This window comes from Rhinopithecus bieti, unplaced genomic scaffold, assembly GCF_001698545.2.
Source record: "Rhinopithecus bieti isolate Rb0 unplaced genomic scaffold, ASM169854v2 scaffold_62034, whole genome shotgun sequence".
Taxonomy (NCBI): domain Eukaryota; kingdom Metazoa; phylum Chordata; class Mammalia; order Primates; family Cercopithecidae; genus Rhinopithecus; species Rhinopithecus bieti.
This window is the reverse complement of record NW_016823752.1, coordinates 345198-368192: the sequence shown is the minus strand read 5'-3', so window position 1 is coordinate 368192 and position 22995 is coordinate 345198. Positions and strand designations below refer to the sequence as shown.

The following is a 22995-nucleotide window of genomic DNA, read 5'->3' as shown; positions in this document are numbered from 1 at the left end:
CAGGCTGACACGTTAAAACACCATCACACCCTTCGAGGCTCAGAAAACTGCTTTTCTGAGAAATGCACCAAACTCGAGACATTTTGTATCCACAGGCTCCCCAAGGATGAGAGTCCCAACGTGGAGGTTTTGATGATACATTTTACGTGGGCCATTTTAGGCGTGGCTGTTTGGTTTGCCTCTGATTGTTTCCTGAGAGCAAAATGCTGGTGTGAACATTTGCACACACACTGTGTGTCTGGCAGTTCCACGTCCTCACCAGCATTTGGTGGTGGTGTGTTTTTAGGCTTTGTGTGTCATAGGTGGGCTCTTCCTCATATCATGCCTGTGGCCCCGCAGTACTGATAGGAGCTTTCCCTCTGGCTTTGCCTGGTCCACCCTGCCCCCGTCCCAGGGTGACCTGGCCCCAGGGCTGCCTGCATCCTCCTCTCCGATGTGTGCAATCCTGTCCGACCTGCACCTCGTCCTCAGGGAGGCCAGCCGGGAGGCCACAGCTGGCCTGGAAGTGTGCTTGTCTGTCTGTACCTCAGGGCTGCCTGTGCACCCCTGTACCGAGGGGTGATCCAGGCTCACCGAGAATCCGCCCACACTGTTCCTGAGAGCGCAGATACGTGTGTAGGCCAGGTGCAGGTGCTCACACCAGAAATCTCAGTGCTGCAGTGAGATATGGGGGAGCTGCAGTGGGAGGATTGCTTGAGGCCAGGAGTTCAAGACCAGCCTGGGCAACAACGTGAGGCCCCATCTCTACAAAAAATAAAAAAAAAAAAAAGTAGCCAAGCATGGTGGTGCATGCCTATAGATAGTCGCAGCTACTCGGGAGGCTGAGGCAGGAGGATCGCTTGAGCCTGGGAGGTCGAGGCTGCAGTGAGTTGTGATTGAGCCTCTGCACTCCAGCCTGGGCGACAGAGCCAGACCCCGTATCAAATGAGTAGGCTGGGCACAGTGGCTCACGCCTGTTATCCCAGCACTTTGGGAGACCTAGGCAGGTGGATCACCTGAGGTCAGGAGTTCAAGACCAGTCTAGCCAACATGGTGAAACTGCCTCTCCACTACAAATATAAAAATTACTGGGGCGCTGTGGTTGCGTGCCTGTAATCCCAGCTACTCAGGAGGCTAAGGCAGGAGAATCACTTGAACCCGGAAGGCGGAGGTTGCAGTGAACCGAGATTGCTCCACTGCCCTCTAGCCTGGGTGACAGAGTGAGACTCTGTCTCAAAAAAAAGTAAATGTGTAAGTGTAAGTGTACATTTGAGCGTGTACTTTGGCAGCTGGTGCGTGGAGTGTCTGCGTCCTCCCCATGCCTTTTGGTGGCTCCTGTCTTTAGTCACTGGGGCCCTTCTATTCGTGGCTTCGGCGACTGTGATGCGTTTTGCTACCTTTTGTTATTTGCTGCCTTTTTCTCATAGTGTGCTCATGATTTTTAACATAGTGAGTACGTGGAGAGCACTCAGACACAGGTCATGGCTGTGTGCGGTGCAGGCTCACCCTGTCTGCGGCGCCGGGCCTGGGTCCCTCGGTTGCTGCTCATATGGGAATGCCCAGCACATGTGGGCATTTGATTATACATGTGCTCTTAGCCCAGAATGACTGCTTCCGAAAGATCATCTCCCTTTGTTGTGTCTTTACTTTCCTCCTGCTTCAGTCTCATGTCTGTCGGCTTTAGGGTTCTAAGTGGAGGAGGAAATTTAGCAGTGATGTGTGGTCAGAAGCTTAGTGTTGCTTACGTAATTCCTTACTCGTGGTGACTGTCGCTTGTGAACTGTGCCCTCCCCCCGCCCCACCCAACGCACTGCTCTTTGTACAACTGTTAGGGAAAGGGGGTTATAGGAAGGGAGGGTATAACTTTTGGTTGGCCTCTTCAAACTGCCAGCCTCCTACAAAACTGTCAGGAGAAGCCATCAGCTTTTTCTCTCTTCGTATTTCTCTGTTTTTACCCCGAAGGATATTAAAAACCCAGCCTCTGTTTTTAGCCCAGTAATGACATTTCTGTGGCTGTAACCCTTGTTCCCAGGTGTGAGATGATGACTGTGGATGCAGGGTAGCCTCCTGGAGCTCTGTGTGTTTGTACAGAGAGGTTTGTGGGAGCGACTTCAGCCATGCTGTGAACTTGGAGTAGTAACCGCGTGTTCTCAGGAGCAGGTCCTGCTGGGGGGCCCAGCCACGTCAGGTGCAGTAGATGTGTGGTTTGTGCAGCTGAGGTCTCTGATAACTGCCAGAGGATAGGTTTTGTGTGGGAGCTGCCTCAACCTGCGTTCTAGGAGCTCAGGTCTCCTGAGTCTGAATGGAGTGTGGGGAGAGCAGTGTCTCCATGGGGCAGGTGCCTGGCTGTGGTCACTTAGGCAGGAGCTTCCTCCTCAGTGCTGACAACAGAGAAGAATGTTCTGTTGTGGCCAATGTGCACAAATGCTGCTTGTGAGCCAGCCACGGAGGCACTCACCTGCAGAGCCGCTCCCCTGCAGAGGGGCTGTGCTTGGCCAGATGAGCAGACAAAGCGTCTCCAGCTTGGTGGGCAAAACAATAACTCGTAGACGTCTGGCTCTGACAATGTAAAGATGTTAAAATTGTTTTTCAGAAAATACAAAACTTTATGGTCTCATAATTTATCTGAAGCCCTATAGATATTAATAGAATAGGATAAGTAATGATAAAATGTGAATACTGTATTTAGACTCCTTTTTCTGTTAATGGATTATAGCAACTCAGACCGTATATATTCTTAACTAATTTTCTTCCCAAGAAAGGAATTCTCCATTTAAAATGCTGTATATAAAATGTTTTTAATTAGTTCATTTGAAAAAGGCTACGTAGTGCCTTTTACAGTTGAAACAATATTATTTCTGTAGAGTCGGCTTGTGGGCCATGTCTTCATGTGACTCAGCTTGTCCCTGAAATGTTAGTGCTCCTCCCTCCCATGCATAGATTGTGTGGGGCAGCCTTACCAAGAAAATGTGTGGAACACTCTACTTATATTGCCAGATTAAAACTAAATGATTGGCTGGGCAGGGTGGCTCACACCTGTAGTCCCAGCACTTTGAGAGGCCAAAGCGGGTGGATGACTTGAACTCAGGAGTTCAAGACCAGTCTGTGTGATGCAGCGAAACCCTGTCTTTACAAAAAAAAACGAAAATTAGCTGGGTGTGGTGGTGCGAGCCTGTAGTACCAGCTACTTGAGAGGTTGAGGTGGGAGGATCCCTTGAACCGAGAGGTGGAGGTTGCAGTGAGCTGAGATTGTACCACTGCACTCCCACCTGGGTGACAGTGTGAGACCCTGTCTCAAAAACAACAACTACTAATTGAAATAACATTCTACCCTGAGGTGGACAAAAAAGTGGCGGGGAGCAACAGCCTGGCTGCCACTGGTGCGTTTGGACTGGAACAACCGGTTGGGGAGCCAGGCGGACTCTGGGATAGCGGCCGCTTGGACCAAGGCTTCGCTGGCGGCAGGTGTGCTGAGAAAAACACACAGCATGCGGTTCAGTAATAACAAACAGCATTTTCATATGACATCTGTGTTCATATGACCACTTTATTGTAATGGAATAGCATAACAGCGTTTGAGGAAATCAGCCTGATCTCTCTATGTATGGGTGTCTGAAACACAATGTTGGCAGAATTGCAGAATGCGAGCCATATAATATTTGTCTGTGTTTCAGAGGCACACAAAAAACAATTATTATAGCTTTAGGTTCAGTTCAGCACATCCTGGGAAAGTATGAAAAATGAAGTGAGTACGTCCCTGCAGGCCCTGGGAGCTGCACACAGGGCAGTCTCGTGGGGAGGCTGAGGATCCTGGGGACTGTCATTTTATTTCTGCTCCTTATGTCTCTACGAAACTTGAAGCAAGTATGATAACAGTGTATTTTAAGTGTACTGGAATAAAATTGTCGTGTTATTGTTTGTATGTGAAAAGTTTCTCAATGAATAGAAACAAGAAGTCCGGCCAGGCACATTGGCGCACACCTGTAATCCCAGCACTTTGGGAGGCCGAGGTGGGTGGATCACCTGAAGTCACGCGTTCAAGACCAGCCTGGCCAACATGGTGAAACCCCGTCTCTACTAAAAATAGAAAAATTAGCCGGACGTGGTGGCGGGTGCCTGTAGTCCCAGCTACTCAGGAGGCTGAGGCAGGAGAATCGCTGGAACCTGGGAGGCATAGGTTGCAGTGAGCCGAGATAATGTCACTGCACTCCAGCCTGGGCAGCAGAGCGAGACTCCATCTCAAAAAAAAAAAAAGGCCACCCACCCAGCTCTGGACCCCAGAAGTCACTGCCCTTTCCAGCCTGTACTTCTGGGTGTGGGTCTGAGATGTATTCAGAGAGAGGCCTTGCTGCTCACTGGCCGGGTGGGCGTGCGAACTCAGCCCCTGTCTCAAGGCCCTTCTGAAATGCTGCTCTGGTGTGGGGCAGTGGGTACTCACCCTCAGCCTCAGGATTTCTTTCTTCTCCCTGTTACTGATGCACGTACCCTGCCCTCTGTCCTGTAGAGACTCAGCTGGTGACCCAGGGGTGCTGCTGGTTGACGTGCTGCTCAGAGGTCCTCTGTTGGTTTGTGTCTAGCCTGGGAGGGGCCCTCTGTGCTTGGCAAGCCCTCGGGCTCCGAAACCCTTTTCCTGCAACTGGTGTGGGGCTCAGACTCCAGGTGGACAGCAGGAGTGAGTGGGGAAGCTCGGGGGCCCTGGACGCCTGCCTGCATGCACTCATCCTGCGCTGGGTGCCAGAGGAGGGACCCTCTTCCCTCTGTGTGTTTCTCCCCCTTCCTAGCTGTGAAAACCCTCAGCAACACCCCCCAGCCTCATGGTGCTGGCTTCTGGCCCAGAGGGAGAGACCTGGTTGGAAGGACAGATGGCGTAGGCAGGCCAGCCAGCCGGCCTGTGGGCGGAGCAGATGGAGGGCAGGCCGGATGCCCCGAGGGTCTCAACTGCACTGCTGTCCCACAGCCCCAACACCACCCGAATCCCGGAGTCCTACCCACACTCCCTGCTGGGGCAGGAAAGGGGAGCCCCAGACTGGGATGCCTGAGTGCACAGTACCTGTGGTGCTGGTGGGCGGTGCTGTGGCCGGGCGCTGTGATGCTGTGGCCTGGCCATGCAGGGCGGGAAGAGCCGCCTGGCTGCTGATGGGGAGTGACGGTGCCGCTGGCTTTTGTGAACTCACAGGTCTGTTGCTTTCTCCACATTTATTGAAATCAGAGACTCGTTTGCAAATTTTAAGAGATGTTATCTTTGTAATGAATCAGCTAAATATTCTGGAAAGCTTACTATTTACTCATCTGTATGTGAATCTGAAAAGTGTTTGTGTATTTTAAATCATTCCCTGCATAGTAGAATATTATGTTTGCTTTTAAAATGCCTTTCTCTGGTAAGTATTACACAGTGTATATGTGCATCAAATTATCACTTGTACATTTTGAATATGTACAATCTTGACTTTTCAATTGAATATTCTAAAATAAAATACCTTTCACATATATAAAACAGTTAAAAGTAAATATTTGCTTTTCTTAGGATACGCATCTTTATTTTTGGAAGAAAATTACCCCACAGCAGATCATCTTATTTTAGTTCCAGAAAAGAATTTTAGATATGTGTTGATATTGGGTGGTAAAAATACATTTAACCCAGTTGGATCAAAGGCAGATGTCTTTTTAATCACTTCCTAAGGATCTGTCTCGGCCAACTTAGGTTATTAAGAGAAATTAGTAAGTGTTCTTATGTAGCAGCAAAATTCATTCTTTAGTGTATTTTAAAGAAATGCATAAAAAGCAGTAGATGTTTTTAGAACGCATGTAAAGGGCTTGTAAAGGGTTGTAAAGGGCCCCAAAATGAAACCAATCGCAAAGACAACGTATTCGAAAGTCTCACCGATGATTTGTGAGTCATTTGGTGCTGACTGGTGGGAATGAAGGGAGATGCCTGTGGGGAAGTCCAGGGTCCTGCAGCTCCTCGGATGGCCGGCTGTTGGGGGAGGCCCGAGGTCGGACGGGCGGCTGTCTGGGGAGGCCTGAGGTGTGGCGAGATTGCGGAGTTCTCCTTTCCTGATATTGTCATGACCCGAAAGTCTGTCTTGTCTTCACCTGAGGGTATCGCGCGTTTTCAAATGGGGGGCCATCTGCTCAGCTCCCCCAGCCATGGGGCGGGGCACTGCGAGCCCCTTGCTGCCTCCGTGTGGCCGCCTAACGCCCCTCCTGGGCTGTGCTGGCCATCAGGCCTCCCACCTTGTTTCCCAGGGTGCTCGCTACCACCTAGTTTATGGGTTCCTCTGTTCTTTCTGCCTGCTGATGCCAGTTTTTGAACTTTATCATTACTAGCTTCATTTTACTATTTTTGTGTAAATGTTCCAGGACTTTGTCCACTGCTATGTCCCTAGGACCTTTTGCATTCCGCTGTTAGAGGAGAGAGGCCTCACGTCTCCTGCAGAGGGGTCCCCACTTGCTTCACCAGTGTTCTGAGGGCTCCTGCGTGTTTAGAGGCACAGCCTCTGCGGAAGGCACGCTCCTTCCTAGGAACAAAGGTGGCTCTCCTTCCTAAGGAAAAGTGGATTATCAGATTTCCATGCTAGGTTTGCAGCCTCATAGAGAAATGTTGGGATAAAAATTCTAGTTTTAAAATTCTGTTCCGTAATTGTCACAGAATCACAGACTTTTCCCGGCCGTGGTCCCATCAGCACATTCTGCAGAGCTCGCCGAGGGGCCAGAGCAGTGGGTGATCAGCCTGGGTCACCTGGGTTGCGTCAGCACGGCCCTGCGGCCCTCCCCTTACGGTTTTACATTGGGAATTAAGCTTCATGGAGGTGTTTGCACTTGAGCCATGGATTTGAGACAGTACAAGTGGGGAAAGCTAAGCATCTCTCATTGGAAGCACCGTCTTGCTGGAACGGTCACTTTCAGCCTTCACTTGGAAAAGGAGTCTCGCCCTTGACCTGGTGTCCTTGTGTTGCAGGCGTGGTGTCCCTCGTGGCTGTTCACCCCTCCGCTGTCAACCCGCTCGGGAAGCAGCTCTTGCCAAAAACCTTTGGACAGTCCCATGTCAACATTGCCCAGCAAGTGGTAAGGCTCCCGCAGGAGTGGACAGTCGGGATCTTGGTGCGGGTCGGGGTTGGGTGAGCCGTGTGGTTGGGGGTGTTCCCAGGCATGCCTGGGTTTGGACTCTGGTTGCAGCATAGGGCCTTCCCCTCGTCAGGGAGCCCACGGCCCTCTGCAGCTGCCTGCGTGTTGTTGTGGGAGACGTGCCCCAGCCCACGCCATCCTTCCAGTAGCTGGAGGGCGGTGGGCGGAGCCGTGGCCCCGGCCAGAGGCACCTTCCTCTTAGTGTCAGAGCTCAAAGCTCTTCATCTAACAAGGGCTTCTTACGTGATGTGGCCGAGTGTTGGCCGTGGCCCTCCTGGCGACACCAGGCTGGGAAGCCAGGTAGGGGCAGGGCCCTGGCCGTGGCCGTGCCTTGGCCTCGGGGCAATGACAGGGCAGATGCTGCTCCCTCGGCTGTGCACAGGAGAGGGCGCATGGGCGTTGGGAAATGGCGCATCCCCCTCCCCAGGCTGCTGCTGGCCAACTGATGCCGCTTCTCACAATGCTGTTTCCTGTCTCTGTCCGCCCTCTGCGTTCTTGCCGGTGGCAGGCTGTTGGAGACGAGGAGCCTGCACAGAATCCTGACCTCACCGAAGTGGGGCCCCAGGCACTGGGTGGGCAGGTTCGGCTGTGACTGGAGCTGGTGGTGAGGGACACAGCCACTCCAAGGCTAGGCCGGGCTTCCAGTCCTTCCTTGGGGACCTGTTTATGGTGTCTGAGGGCTCCTTCCTGGTCCTGAGATGATGCTCTGGCCCCGCCTGGGCAGCTGTCCCAGCCCTGTTCCTGCCAGCCCTGGGCTTTATGATGCAGCACCTCTCGCACCCCAGCCTCCTGGTCCACTCCACCCCCTCACCCCGTGCTGCCTATGCTGTGGCCCTGTCCTCTTACAAGGATCGAACGCCTCTGGGTGGGATGAGAACCTGTCCGTTCACCTGTCCCCAGGTGTCTCTCAGGCATTCCCAGGTGTCCTCCTGTGTCTCTCAGGTGTCCCCAGGTGTCGTCACGTGTCTCAGGCATCCCCAGGTATCCTCACGTGTCTCTCAGGTGTCCCCAGGTGTCGTCACATGTCTCTCAGGCATCCCCAGGTATCCCCAGATGTCCCCCTCTCAGGTGTCCCAGGGTCTCTCCAGGCCGTCCCCCCAGGTGTCCTCACGTGTCCTCCCTCAGGCATCCCCAGTGTGCCTCGACGTGTCTCTCAGGTCTCCCAGATGTCTCTCAGGTGTCCCAGAGTCTCCAGGCGTCCCCAGGTGTCCTCCCGTGTCCTCTCAGGTGTCCCTGGCCTGTAGAGAGCTCTCTGTACTGAGCTGTTTTCTGTTGTCTAGGGCATCTCCCTTTGGTCCTAATGATGTTTTCTTCAGAGAAACAATGACCACATACCAGGGATATTTGTCATCTTTTTGTACTTTAGTCTTTTATTGTATATGCATTCTTGCTATTTCCCATTTATTTAAAATACCCTTGAAATTCATCCCGGACTCTTAACAGATCTTAGGATATGATTGTAAGAGAGAGCAGCTTTGTGGGTTCACACCTTGGAGGGACGTGAGCGGGATTGCCTTCCCTGCGCCCCCCCGTGCCCCCTCCCCGCGCCCCGTCCCGGCCCCTCCCCATGCCGTGCTCTCCCCAACCCCCGTGCGTGCTCCCACACAGCTGTCCTGAGTGAGTGGTTCCAGGTCCCATGCAGCTTTCATGGCCCCTTTCCTGCCAGTGGGAGGTGACAGAAACCTTGCTCTGCAGAAGTTTTGTGGCCATTGAAAGTAGCGGTTTGGCTGGGTGCGGTGGCTCACGCCTGTAATCCCAGCACTTTGGGAGGCTGAGGCAGGCGGATCACAAGGTCAGGAGATCGAGACCACGGTGAAACCCCATCTCTACTAAATATATATATATAAAAAAAAAGCCGGGCGAGGTGGCGGGCGCCTGTAGTCCCAGCTACTCAGGAGGCTGAGGCAGGAGAATGGCGGGAACCCGGGAGGCGGAGCTTGCAGTGAGCCAAGATAGCACCACTGCACTCCAGCCTGGTGGACAGAGCGAGACCCCGTCTCAAAAAAAAAAAAAAAAGAAAAAAAGTAGCGGTTTGTGGAAGCTCTTCCATGTTATACGGCTGATATAACTGATCACGGCTGATCACGGCTTTTCAGTAAATGCCATTTTGATAAACGCTAAAAATTCAGTTTTTGTTTTGCTTTATAATTAGATTATAGATTTGATTATAAGTTGATTGGGAATTATAAGGTTGATTTTATAGGTGCTGTATATCATAGCAGAGTTTTATCTGGGTGAATAATTGTAGCACCACTTCCGTCTTTACTGCCGGTCTGAATACACTGGAGGAAAATGAATGAGAAGATTATCTTACTGATGTGCTTTAAACTTCGTCACTGAAAGTCTAGTTCCTGATTTAAATTCACCTGTTCGGGTGGAGCTTGTCATTGCTATTTCATGCTTTGCAAAATCCCAGTGATAGGAATTAAAGCTGACAAATGGCAAATGTCTCTTAAACCTTTTTATATACCAGAGGTTTACAAAAAACGGGACTGGCTCATTCTGATGCGAGGGGTGGAGCTCAGTCCGGGCATGTGAGTGAAAGTGGTGGGAGTTTCTTTAGGTCTCTGACCTTCACCAGCCAGCAGGCACAGGGCTTGTCAAGGTAAGGTCTTTTGAGGTGCAAATGCTTGTGAAACCTGCAGTGCTGCAAAGCTTAGCTCACACACAGGAAGGTGTGCAGGATGGATATGCTCAGCCGGCAGGAGCAGCGGCCTGTGTGAGACCCCCGCGAGAAGCAGCCCCCACCCAGGCCTCTGTCCCAGAAGGCGGCATCTGTGGTCACAGTGGCCTTTCCTTTGCAGCTGCACTGCTGGCCATGTCTCTCTGGACACTGCAGTTAACCTTAGTCCATCTCTAGGATTCTGTGTCTGAGTGGGGTCACGCTACACAGAGACGTTGTAATCTCAGTTTTTAGAGTGTGTGAAATTAAGGTGCAAAAAGTGTGCTCTTAGGGCAGAAGGGATTCCTTAAATCAGGAGTCCCCAACCCCTGGGCCTGTTAGGAAGCCGGCTGCACAGCAGGAGGTGATTGCCTGAGCCCTGCCTCCTGTCAGATCAGCGGCGCGCAAACCCCACTGTGAACAGCACGTGCAGGATCCAGGCGGCACTCCTTATGAGAACCGAACGCCTGATGATCTGAGGTGGAGCAGTTTCTTCCCAAAACCACCCCCACCCCGGTCTGTGGAAAAACTGTCTTCCACAAAACTGGTCCCTAGTACTGAAAAGGTAGGGGATCGCTGCTTTAAAACACCAGGGTTCGCTGTGGAGCCAGTGAGGGGGGCTTCTAGGGGAGGAGGACTGGTCTCGGGCAAGGTGGACCTCTGGCAGGTCCTCTACTGTGGGATGCTTACACCGCGTGCTCCGTTTCCTAGCAACTGCTGGCATGGAAGCTGCAAAAGCTTTAGAATCAAACGGCAGTGTTTGAAGCCATGTCATTTACCTTCTCTGAAGCACAGCTTGGATTCCAGCCGTGAGCACAGTAGGAAGAGAAGACCCCTCGTGACCTGTGGGGCCCGGGTCACCTCCTCTGCTCCCCCACGAGAAGCGCGTGGGGGAGTCATGAGGGCAGAGCCCATCCTCCAGAGAAGCCACCGTTAAATCCAAGGAGTGGGTGTCCCTGGCGCCTTGCAGCCCATGCCTGCCTCCTGCTCCCAGAGGGCTCCTGGATCTCCTGGAAAGCCCTGGTTGGAGTCAGACCCACTGTCTCCCAACTTTGGGCAGCACCCCTCATTGTGCTGTGACCACTTCTCCCTTCCAGGGTCTCTGCCCACCACTCCAGCTAGTGTGGCCTCTGCTTCCGAAACCTCTCCTTTCCGAGGGGCCCAACTCTGAACTGTCCTTCCCGGCACGGACCCATCCACCCTCTGGCACCTCCTTGGTTCCTGTTTTCCCTGCACTTTTGCCCACACACGCCCTGCAGGGCTTCAGTGTGTTGCTGTGGCTCCTGTGGCTGTTGAGTGTGGCTCCTGGTGTAGGGAAGTGAGGCTGGGAGCCTGCTCCATGTCTGTTGAATGGGAGGCCGGAAGGCATCCTGTGGCACAGGTGGCCGGCCTGAGTTCACCCGGCTTCCTGTGCACCAGGAAGGAAACGCACCTGTGCCAGGTCCGGGAGTGACGCCTCCGCGTCTCATTCCTGGGAGGGCTGGCTCCAGGCCGCCCCGTGAAGCTGACTCAGCTCACAGGGCTGGTGAGCTGCAGGTGATGGGTGAGGAGCAGGGACAGTGCTGCGAAACGCAGCGAGGGGAGCTGCCATGCAGGGCACGCAGAGGAAGGTGCAGGCACCCTTGCCCAGCACTGCATGGGCCTGATGACATGGGGCCTTCCGCAGGGAGCAGTTAAAGCAGGAGAGTAGGGAGGCTTCCTGTAAGACCTGGCCTCCGTAACAACGCTTTCCCGGTGCACTGGCGGCTTGGTCTCAGGGTGCCCCTGGGTGCTGAGTCCTGTCTTCCAGGAAAGGCTGTTGGTGAGCACCATTGAGCACCTGGTGTGCACCTGCCCTCTGGCTTTCTCTTCTTCCCACTTACAGTGGGTTTGACCTGTGATTTTTTGACTTTAAGATGGTCCGAAAGCAACACGCATTCAGTGGAAACGGCTTCCAGTGCCCACACGACCATCCTGTTTTTCCCTTTGAGTGCAGTATTCAGTGGGTCTCCTGGGATATCCACAGTCATCTAGAGTGTGCTTTATGTGAGATGCTTTGGCCCGACTGGGCTAATGTGCGTGATCTGAGCACATGTAAGGTAGACTGGCTAAGCCGTGATGTGCAGTAGGAGAGGTGGATGACGTGCATTTCGACTTAGGGTGTTTTTAGCCCACGCGGGTTTATCGGGATGTTCCCCATTGTGAGTCAGAGCCACTCTTCGTGAGTCGGTTTGCTCCTGACTGGAGGACAGTGGCACAGTGATGGCATTTGTCTTGGGGCCAAGATCCAGTGCCTTGTGTGGTCCTGGGATTCCCGGGGAAGGGAGTAGACCCATGAGGTGGGTTAGAATCGTGTGTGGGATTCTCCAGCCCCCCGTACCTGTGCGTGTGGTATGCGTAGAGCCAGCCAGCACTGCCTGGCATGGAGCTGGCGGGTTCTCAGTCTCACATCGACTCCCGGAGAACGGCATCCACTGAACTCAACGCAGGAAGCTGTGTGGGGCCAGTGTGCTTGCAGGCAACCGGGTCGCAGGGTCCTTTTGTCAGCTGTTTCGATCTGCCACGTGGCGCAGTGCCCCAGCAGCACACACACACACACACACACACATATTGAACCAAACAAGCTTCACAGGACATTTATCTATGCCCAGGAGACTTATCTTTTGTATGGTTTCGTTTTGCAGCAAATTCACTAGATTCACTAGTTTGATTTCGTGGCTTGCTAACGGGGTGATCCACGGAAGGCCGCACTCTGATGCATTTCTGATCATCGGAGACATGAGTGTCAATAAAAAGATTGGTCCTGTTGAAATGCTTTTCTTCTCAGAAGCTGACAGGCGATCTGGCCTGGGGATGCTTGGAAAGTGTCCCCTCAGCTGCTCCCAGGGCCACCGCAGGTGATGCATTTATCCCTGTAAGAAGGGGAGCCGGGGTGGGGGGCCCAGCTTAGAGCAGCTCAGGGCGTCAGCCGCATGAAGTCCCCCCGCCAGCATGCAGGTGTCCAGCTCCAATCCCTTTAGCGAAAGCCACATGTCCACACAAGCAGTTCAGTCGCTGAGGCACTTGGATTTGTGGTGAATTGAATGACTTAACATTTACTGAGAAATAGTGTTTCCAGTTTAGATAGAGTCGTGCCACAAGGTCTTTGAAGTCAGAGTAGTCAGAGTTGTATTTGCCTATACGAGGGTGCCCAGGTATTCGCACTCAAACATTCATTGAGGAACCAAAGTGATAAGAACTTGTCAAAAGTCACACCAGCCAGCATGTCCCTTGAGGAAGAGACAGTTGTGGATACCTCGGGTGTGCTGTGGGGTGGGGTGGGTGGGTCAGCGTCCACACTGGCCTTGCCTCTGGTGGTTCCCCCAGAGAGGCCCAGGTGTGTGAGCCCCGGGGGTGCGTGAAGCCCCCCACCTTCCGCCCCCAGGGCTGGTCGCCCTCCCTCCTTGCCTGATGTCGCTGCGGGTGCAGGGGCCCCCCGGACAGGGCCCCAGGGCACAGGGCTACCAGGTGGTGGCTGTCACCTGCCTGTGCTTTTGTCCTGTGAGAGCTGTTTTTGGTTTGTTTCAGGCCTCTTTTTGGTACCACGGAAGGATACAATGTCATCCTCGTCCATGTTACTAAAAGGAAGTAAAAGGGTGGAGGGAAACCAGAAGCGTGCCGAAGTGCCCTGCGTGGAATTCTGTGCCGCCCCCCCTCGTTAAACGACCATTAGCGCCTTGTGTGCGGTTTGAGGGTCACGCTCTGCCCTGTCCTGTTCTTGCTTGTTTGGGTCGGTCAAAGTTTCTTGTTGCTTTTGTCTAATTGGAGAAGATGCCTGTGACTGACAGGAGGAAGATGAGCCACAGTCAGAACAGGTGTAGTGATGCCGTCACCGTGTCAAAAGCGTCCACCGCCGGACGTTTTTCCTGCTCCGTCGTGGCTGCTCACTGTGGTTAACGAAATTCCGCAGTGGCTGCAGATAGCGAACAGTTGGTGGGCGTGGCACCCTCGCCGTGTGGGCGGGGACTGACTGTCTGAATTGTCTTTTTTGACTGTAGGTAATTGGTACGCCTCAGAGACCGGCAGCGTCAAACACCCTGGTGGTAGGAAGCCCACACACCCCCAGCACTCACTTTGCCTCTCAGAACCAGCCTTCCGACTCCTCACCTTGGTCTGCCGGGTGAGCACTTCCCTCTGGACCCTTAGAGTTGTAGGATTGCTTGCGGTTCGCACCTCCACGTTCTCCTGGGCCACGTGCGTGACACAGTTGCGCGGTGGGGCTCCCATGCGCATTGATGTCAGCCTCCAAATCACACTCACCCATCATCGTGCCCTGCACAGGTGTGCAGTCGAGGCGCACTGCCTCGGTCACGGAGAAGTCGGGCTGGGCACTGCCCACCCTGCTTTGTGTCTGGTATAGTGAGTGCTCTTTGAAGGGCTGGTAGCTCTTGGCCAAGATGGGGAGAAGCTGGCCTTGTACTTGCCACAGGACCTTGGAGACTTTTCATCGTCTGTGCTGGGAGCACGTGGGATGGATTTCACCCACTGCCCCTGAATTCAGCCTCTACTGCACCTGGGGTTACGGCCCCCATGAGTGATCCCACCAGAGCGGCTCCTTCCGCTAAGGCAAGATCTGATGAGCTGTGTCTTTCCTTAAAAAAACACACACGCAAAGCTACAAAAACCTGCCTGTGTCGGTGCCCAAAGCTTCACCAGCTGGGAGCCTCAGGTGACCTTTCCCGCCACGTGGGGACTGACCAGAGTGTACAGAGTTGGGCTTTCCCTCTATGTGAAGAACACTTAGCGGTTTGCACCTGTTGTCAAGCGGCTATCACAGCCCAAGCCGTATGAAATTATAGCCTGCTGAAATTTGTCCTAAAAATTCCCAAATTTACACTGAAATGTCCCATAGTTCCTGATTCTGGTTGCCCTGTTTAGAAAAGTGGTGCTTGTGACTCACACCTATAATCCCAGCCCTGTGGGAGGCCGAAGCCGGCAGATGATGAGGTCAAGAGATCGAGACCATCCTGGCCAACATGCTGAAACCCTGTCTCTACTAAAAATACAAAAAAATTAGCCAGGTGTGGTGGCGGGCGCCTGTAATCCCAGCTACTTGGGAGGCTGAGGCAGGAGAATTGCTTGAACCCAGGAGGCGGAGGTTGCAGTGAGCCAAGATCGCGCCACCGCACTCCAGCCCGCTACAAAGCGGGACTCCGTCTCAAAAAAGTAAAAAAAAAAAAAGAAGTGCTTGGTGTACTGATACGCCTTCCATATGCTGATTCGGGTCCTGGGGATGCCTCCCGCTTTCCCTGACACTTGGAAGGACAGAGGTGCAGCCTGCCAGGGAGACACTCGCTTTCTGACCTGCAGGAGCACTGGGCCTGGGGCTGGGGCTAGGGGTCCTGGCCTGCTCACGTGTTGGATCTGCTGCGCCCGTGGGATATGGCCCCTTTTTGTGCAGCTCATCACAGCTCTCAGGTAAAAGCATTCCTCGATTCAGGCTGATGCTCAGGAGGGCTCACAGTCGCTTCTTTTTTCCTTTGTATTTTGAAGGAAGCGCAACAGGAAAGGAGAGAAGAATGGCAAGGGCCTGCGGCATTTCTCCATGAAGGTCTGCGAGAAGGTGCAGAGGAAAGGGACCACTTCCTACAACGAAGTGGCGGACGAGCTGGTCGCGGAGTTCAGTGCTGCCGACAACCACATTTTACCAAACGAGTCAGTAAGTGTGTGCTGGGGGCCGAGAGGCCAGGGTAGTAGAACCAAGTGGTGTGGCACGTTTTACTCTTTTAATATTGGGAACAGTTAAAACCATACAGAAAATTCCAAGTACAGCATGAAAGAATTTTTCCCAGTCCATTTGCTGGCATGATGCTCTGTCAGCGTCAGTGAGCGAGCACGTGGGCTGGCTCTGCACATCCAGCGGCCCAGAAATGCAGACATGCCCTCCTCACCCGCTGGGCTCGACACCCGAGAGCCCCCAGCTCCCCTCCTGGAACACACTCGGGCTTCGCACAGCCCTGTCTTGCCCTGCATCATCTGTAGGGTGGGAGCGCTCCCTGAGTCCATGTTGGGGTGACAGCTCTGTGAACGGGGTGCCCCTTCGAGCCGGTACACGTGGCCTACAGTTTAAGGTGGGATCCACAGGCTTTTTTGGATCATTTGGAAAATCCACTCCCTGTCATCCCCAGGCTTATGACCAGAAGAACATAAGACGGCGCGTCTACGATGCCTTAAACGTGCTGATGGCCATGAACATCATCTCCAAGGAGAAGAAGGAGATCAAGTGGATTGGTCTGCCCACCAACTCTGCTCAGGAATGTCAGAACTTAGAGGTGGCCCTTCAGCCTTGATTTCCCTTCAAGTCTGTGTGGATGTTTTTGTTGTCCGTCACTCAGAAGGGTCTGGGCTCCATGCCCGTATGCTCTCTGTGTCCGGACGGCTGGCAGACGGTCATGCAGACGTCTCCCTGCGTTTCTCAGTCTCGGCTGTCAGGAGAGGGAGCATGGTTGGCCCAGACCCACTAGAGTATGTTAAACTCTAGCATAGGTTAATTCTGAATCCTAGTTTGTGGGATTTTTGTTTTCTTTTTAGATACCATAGTTAAAGCCAAGAAATGAGAGGAGAGGGGAGAAGGTATAGTTTAGAAATGGAAGAAAAACTCACCTGTATCTTGTAGCACCTGCTATGTCTAGATTTGTCCATATCCCTTCGATTACATTCAAGGTAAACATAGGTGACACTGCGAGGATGCGGGTTGTAAAATGCACTGTATGGAACAATTGTGATGATTCTCCACATGGGGGGTTTGTTTTTGAAGGTGGAAAGACAGAGGAGACTTGAAAGAATAAAACAGAAACAGTCTCAACTTCAAGAACTTATTCTACAGGTAAGAGAATACGTATCTTTGGAGGCAGGGTAATTTTTATTTTACTAATTTCGTTTTATAACAGCAACATACTGCCTTGGGTTACGCTCCTGTGTGGCAAATCAAATGACTGCTTTAAGATTCTGAGTGTGAGTTAATCTCATAGGTGTTGAATGTGGGCCGTGTTCCCAGAGCGAGGTTGTGTACGTGTGCGTATGCATGCATGCATGCATGTGTGTGCACCTGCGTGCATGTGCCTGTGTGTGTGCGCGCATGTGTGTGCGTGGGTGTGCCTGCGTGTGTGTGCACCTGCGTGCATGTGCCTGTGTGTGTGCGCGCATGTGTGTGCGTGGGTGTGCCTGCGTGGATGTGTGTGCATGCCTGCGTGTGTGTGTCTGCATGCATGTGCCTGTGTGCGTGCATGTGTATGTGTGTATCCCTTGTCACAGTGTCTAAACAGCCAAAAGACAGATGGAGGGATGACTTCATGCAAAAGCAACATTTGAAAAATCCCCTCAGAGGTGCTTAACCCAGGGCCCAGGTGCCAGGCGAGGCATGTAAAACTGGTGGGCGCAATGCGCCTGGGTCTTGACAGTGCTGATCAGGGCCCTGGAGCTGGCCTTCCCCACCTCCCATTGAGTGCTGAGGGTGGGTGGCACCCCTGGGGGCCCCGTGTCTGGTGTGGAGGGGGTCGTGTGCAAAGGTGCTCACTGCAGAGCTGACTGCTGCTCTGACCGAGGTGTGCTCGAGCCCTCCCAGAGGGGATGGTGTGGCAGCCGTGGTGATGGAGACTCGTGGGCGAGAGCTGCTCAGGGCCACAGAGTCTGTCAGGAGGGACAGTCTTGGTTGCCAGTGCCTTAGTACCTGCCCAGCAGGGATAGACCCAGGGTGGCTGGGAGAGGAAGGGAGTCTCCTGGCTCTACATTAATGCAGAGAAGTTCCCTCCAAGTGGAACACTTGGTTTGGGGCCCTGAGGCCCTGGCCCTGGGTTCAGCCTTGCAGGGCCCATCCCCCCAGAGGAGCACCCCTGCAGCACACGGGCCCTTCCGCGTTCCACTTTCCAGGGTGGGCGAAGTCCACGGCACGGCACCCCCTCCAAGGCTGTCACCCTGTAGGTGCCACGGGGGTGGGTGGCCTCAGAGGGGTGAAGGACAGCAAGAAATCGACTTCCAAAATTGATGTTTTGTTGAGCACCCTTGCCGTGGTGGACGTTTTCATCATGGGCACAGATGGCTGTGAGGTGTGAGCGCCCTTCCCATGGAGGACACTTATCTCGGGCCCGGATGGCTATGCGCCCACTTTCCCTTAGTTCTTCCCTCAGGATCTCGTTTCCTGAGTGTTTTTGTCCCTGGGCTGCAGTGGTCAGCACCCAGCGGCTGGTGCTGGCCTTTTCAGATGTCCAGGCCAACTTCTCACTGTCGCCTGGGCGCAGGGAGGGCTGTGAGGACCCCTTGAGCACAGGGACTGTGTTCTCGTGCCGCCACGGGCCACCTGGCTCCTCTTTTTTTTTTAGCAAATTGCCTTCAAGAACCTGGTGCAGAGAAACCGGCATGCGGAGCAGCAGGCCAGTCGGCCGCCGCCACCCAACTCAGTCATCCACCTGCCCTTCATCATCGTCAACACCAGCAAGAAGACAGTCATCGACTGCAGCATCTCCAATGACAAGTAGGTTGTGGGCGGGGAGCCGTTCCCTGGTCGCTTATCTCTTTTTGAGGGAGCCGACCCTGTTGGGATTGTCACGAGGACAAGTTTTAAATGTTGCACAAATAGCCGGGGTTTGCTGTCCGTTGTGGGGTGGTGAGAGGCTGTGTCCCAGGAGCGTGTGCCTCAGGGCGTGTCCTGGGGGAATGGACCTCGATTTGCCTCTCACCTCATTTACTGCGGAGTTTATAAATTCTGTGAGGAGATGCTGATAACTGGGAATGTGGAGGCTGTGTGTGGCGGTCAGTGGGTCAGCTGTCCTGGCTCCACTGGGAGACCCTGTGTTTCTGACTGTGCCTTTCCCCTTCAGATTTGAGTATCTGTTTAATTTTGACAACACATTTGAAATCCATGATGACATAGAAGTGCTGAAGCGGATGGGCATGGCTTGTGGACTGGAGTCGGGGAGCTGCTCTGCCGAAGACCTTAAAATGGCCAGAAGTCTGGTCCCCAAGGCTCTGGAGCCATACGTGACAGGTCAGCGATGCCCAGACAACCCGGCGTGGCTGTGTGAGGAATGGCCCCCAGCCTCAGATGGCTTCCTCCCCTCCCAGCTTGGGATGTGCCTTGCTGAGATTGGGCCCACGTGTGTAGGGCCAGGAGCAAAGACAAACGGGCTGTGAGGGGCATGGGGGCGGGGGGTGGCTGGGGCAGGGTCCGGCTAGTGCCATCACCCACTGGATGTGGGGGCGGGGGGGTGGCTGGGGCAGGGTCCGGCCATCACCCACTGGATGTGGGGGCCTTGAGTCCGCAGGTGGCTCGTGTGGATTTCCCGTGTGGTTTGTGTGAGGAGATGCTAAGTCAGGATTTTACCCTCCACGTAGGCCCCGAAGTAGGAGTTGACATTCTTTGAGAAGTGCGGTTGGATTGCTGATCTCACCCACTGGTGGCAGCTGATTGGTCACTAGGGGCAAAGTAACCAAGAAAAAGCGTTTCAGTCATTGGCGTCCTGCTCCGGAGGGCCGGGAGCACAGGGGCTTTTGTTGAAGGAACTTTTTTCTGTTCTGGTGAATTCTTTCTGTGGGGCTGTAGGGTCCCAACCACTGACAGCAGAATGGCTTTAAGGTGAGAAATTGTGAAGGTGCCATATCTGCTGATCCTTCTCTTGTCAGCCTAAACTTGGGGTGTGGATTTATTCCCTGAGAGGGTCAGAGATTCCTCCCTGAGCTCCTAAACCACTCCAGATCTTGTGAAAATCTGGCTGGTCCATGTTGTCAGGTGACGGTGGGCTCTGGCCGCCCACGTGGGCTGAGCCCTGACCCCTGACCCCAGCCTCTGTCCTGTGCTTCGTGGAGCCGCCAGGATGGGCTGTGGGAAGAGGGTTTCAGCTTGACACTTCATTCTGTTCTGTTTCACGACGGGTGTGATACTGATGCAGAAGCACACGCGTGCTGTTTATAAGTCAGTGTGTGCAGGTATTTATTGCAAGGCTGTCTGTGCCTTTTTAGAGAAGACAGGCTTATGTGACTGCACAGCGGGATGTCCTGCTCCGTGGCACAGTGCAGAAAATAATGGACAAGTGAAGGATATCTGGAAGCTTCTCCAGCCGTCTGTCCTGTGGCACTGCGTGTCATTTTGTTGGTGGCCTGTGCGTCTTGTGTTGTTTCTGTTTCATGACCATTCGCTTATTTTCTTTCCCTTTTCAGAAATGGCTCAGGGAACTGTTGGAGGCGTGTTCATCACGACGGCAGGTTCCACGTCTAACGGCACAAGGTTCTCTGCCAGGTGACAGTGGTTGAGGGTGTGGGAGAGGCATCGTCTAGGCCTCCCCCAGGGTCCAGGGGCCAAGGCAGGGCAGCCGTCTCATGTGTGGCCATCAGGTCCGAGGCTGCTCCGATGGCTTGTCTATCCAGGCAGTGGGGCCCTGCTGGCTTTCCCTGTGTGGCTTTCCCTGCTTTTCTCAGTTGGTTTTTGCTCACTAAAAACTAAAAGTAATATATGGTGGTGGATTTTTTCAAAGTATCACCTAATAAGTAAAGTAGGAACGAAAACCACCCAAACTCCTCCTGTCCCGGGCAGCCCAAGTAACAGCAAGTGTTTCTAGGTTTTTTTCTCCCATTTTCAGAACACATCTGCAGTCACAGTGCACATATTTTTCAGAACCTGTCTGGAATCACTGCACATGTTTTCCAGAACACGTCGATCACAGCGCATGTATTTTTCAGAACGCGTCTGCGATCATGGTGCACCGATTTTTCAGAATGTGTCTGCGATCAAGGTGCATGTATTTTCAGAACGTGTCTGTGGTCACAGCACACATATTTTTCAGAATGCGTCTGCAATCGTGGTGCACGTATTTTTCAGAACACGTCTGCGGTCACAGTGCACATGTTTTTCAGAACGCGCCTGCGATCATGGTGCACGTATTTTTCAGAACGCGTCTGCAGTCACAGCGCATGTATTTTTCAGAACGGTCACAGTGCATGTATTTTCAGAACGCATCTGTGGTCACAGCATGCATATTTTGTTCGGTGCATTTTTCAGCTTACATTTTATTTTATTTTTATATATAGTTTCTATGCTATTAAAGGGCCTTTATTTAAATAAATTTGTATTTAATCTTTAACCTGCAATCCCATAGAGTAGAATGGTGTCCTTAGGTATTGATCTTAGTTCTTCAAAGATAAATATAACTTTCATGGTAAATATTAACAAAACAATGATTTTATTAACTTTCATATTGCATTGTGATACAATATATAGTATTACTTTATATTATAATCTTAAGTGTTAATAAAATCTTTAATTAGAAATATAAGAACTTAGTAACCTATGGGTCCGGATAACAGATCTCGACATAGTGAGTTGCAGTGCGCTTGAGCCTGCGTTGGGATGTGCTGTAGCCATGAGATGTAACAGGTGTGTTGGGCACGTGTAGCTTTCCTGCCAGCTCTGGAGGTGCAAAGCCAGCCCCTGCCAGCCTTAGCCTCCTCACCTGTAAGGTGAGACTGGTGATTGATGAGTTACTGATCTGTGGCAAGGATCAGTGAGGTGGTGATGGAAGAAAGGACTTTGGTGACAAGCTTTTGACAGGCCGATTCTTGTAGCTATGTGTGAACGTGTAGGGGTCCGTCTGTAAACATGTTTAACGCTGGTTCTTCCATGAGGTGGGATGTGGGTATTTTTAGGACTTTCATCATCATATAATCTTTTTATGGATGTGATTCTTCAGACTTGTCAGTTTTTCATAACAATGGAAACAAAGCTATTACCATTTCTTATGAAATACCAATTTTCATAGTGGCATGATAGGACATATTATAAAAGTACCTCATGAAAGGACATCTAGGTAGTTCCCAGTTATGAGAAAAACTACAGTGAGCAGCTTTATGGCTGAATTTCTCACCATTCTGACTTGTTTCCAAGATACGGAATTACTTCATCAAAAGGCACATTGACTCGTTTTTATTGTAGTGTTAATACCATTAAAATGTATTAAAATATGTACATATGGGTTTATGTTAATTGAAAAACATTTTTAAAATGTTAGGAATGTTGTGAGCTCTGGTTGGTGGTAGGTTTTTGTGGTGCTGCCAACCCTCTGGGTTCTCAGTCCATGCTGCCAGATTCGACCCACGCTCTGGACTTCATCCGGTCCTGCCCCAGGCTCTCTTTTTTTCCTGTTGCTGGTTATGAGTGAAAGTCCTGGAGGAAGGGGTCTAATGGTTTTACAGTTTGTTCCCTCTGGGGTACTACTCCTGATGGAATGATGAGTGAGGGAGAGGCAGTGTGTGACTGCTCGGCCTCCTGTTTCTGTTATGGATGCCAGGAGACAGGGCTAGAAGAGAACCAGACAGGGATGGAGTGAGTGCCAGAGCGCTGGCATGCTCTACTGCAGACACTCACAACCTCCCAGTTCTGTTTGTGTGACTGACAAAACACACACCTGTGGGGCACTGCCTGTCCTTTGACCACAGGCCCTCAGGCGAGGGGAGGCTGAGTGGGCTGCCCTGCACTGACCACCCCTCATCCGCCTCCTGCCTTGCAGTGACCTGACCAACGGTGCAGATGGAATGCTGGCCACAAGCTCCAATGGGTCTCAGTACAGCGGCTCCAGGGTGGAGACCCCGGTGTCCTACGTCGGGGAGGACGATGAGGAGGATGATGACTTCAATGAGAATGACGAGGACGACTGATGTCCTCCCCACTTCAAATTCAGCTTCAGGAAAACGTTTAGGAAAAGAAACTTTTTTTTTAATGTGGGTTTTCTGTTCCTTTTGGCCTACTCCCAAGAAGATATTGGTAAGCTATTGAATTTAGATATGCACCTCTGATAAGCAAGGATTGTTTCCCGTAGGATTAGGATGTGCTGTGGATGTGTGTTTTGATACCAGTGTGCTGATGCAGAGCGTTTATTTACTTTTTAGGATTTTGTGTTTTCATTTGCTATTTTTCTTTAAGTGCAGAGTTCATTTTGCCCCTGAAAAGTTTTGCTGAGTTTGCTGAAGAAATTGTATTTCATCCACATCCATGAAAATAAAACACCCTCCTGTTGTGGACGGTGAGCACCTGATGCCGCTTATTTGCCGTGAGTTTGGACGGCGCCCCCGATGCCACTTATTTGCCGTGAGTTTGGACGGCGCCCCGATGCCACTTATTTGGTGAGTTTGGACAGCGCCTGCTGGCGGATAGCGAGACTGTGGCGTTTGTTTCAGTGGTACAGTGTCCAAGCAAACAGCAGAATTCGACTTTCGTAAACAGCCCT

At 52.4% G+C, this 22995-nt stretch overlaps 1 protein-coding gene across 2 annotated transcripts in view; it reads left to right on the top strand.

The window, feature by feature from the left end:
* Positions 1–22995, top strand: part of TFDP1 (transcription factor Dp-1) — a 62741-nt gene extending 39746 nt beyond the window's left edge. The window contains exons 4-12 of one of the 2 annotated variants that reach the window (XM_017861826.1): positions 6938–7044; positions 13783–13904; positions 15278–15443; positions 15913–16056; positions 16542–16610; positions 18103–18254; positions 18601–18767; positions 19937–20003; positions 22279–22995. In XM_017861826.1, coding sequence (XP_017717315.1) covers positions 6938–7044; positions 13783–13904; positions 15278–15443; positions 15913–16056; positions 16542–16610; positions 18103–18254; positions 18601–18767; positions 19937–20003; positions 22279–22426 — 1142 coding nt within the window. In that variant the 3' untranslated portion in view covers positions 22427–22995. Of the gene's footprint in view, positions 1–6937; positions 7045–13782; positions 13905–15277; positions 15444–15912; positions 16057–16541; positions 16611–18102; positions 18255–18600; positions 18768–19936; positions 20016–22278 lie in introns of both variants that reach the window. The other variant, XM_017861825.1, reaches the window with a different exon arrangement.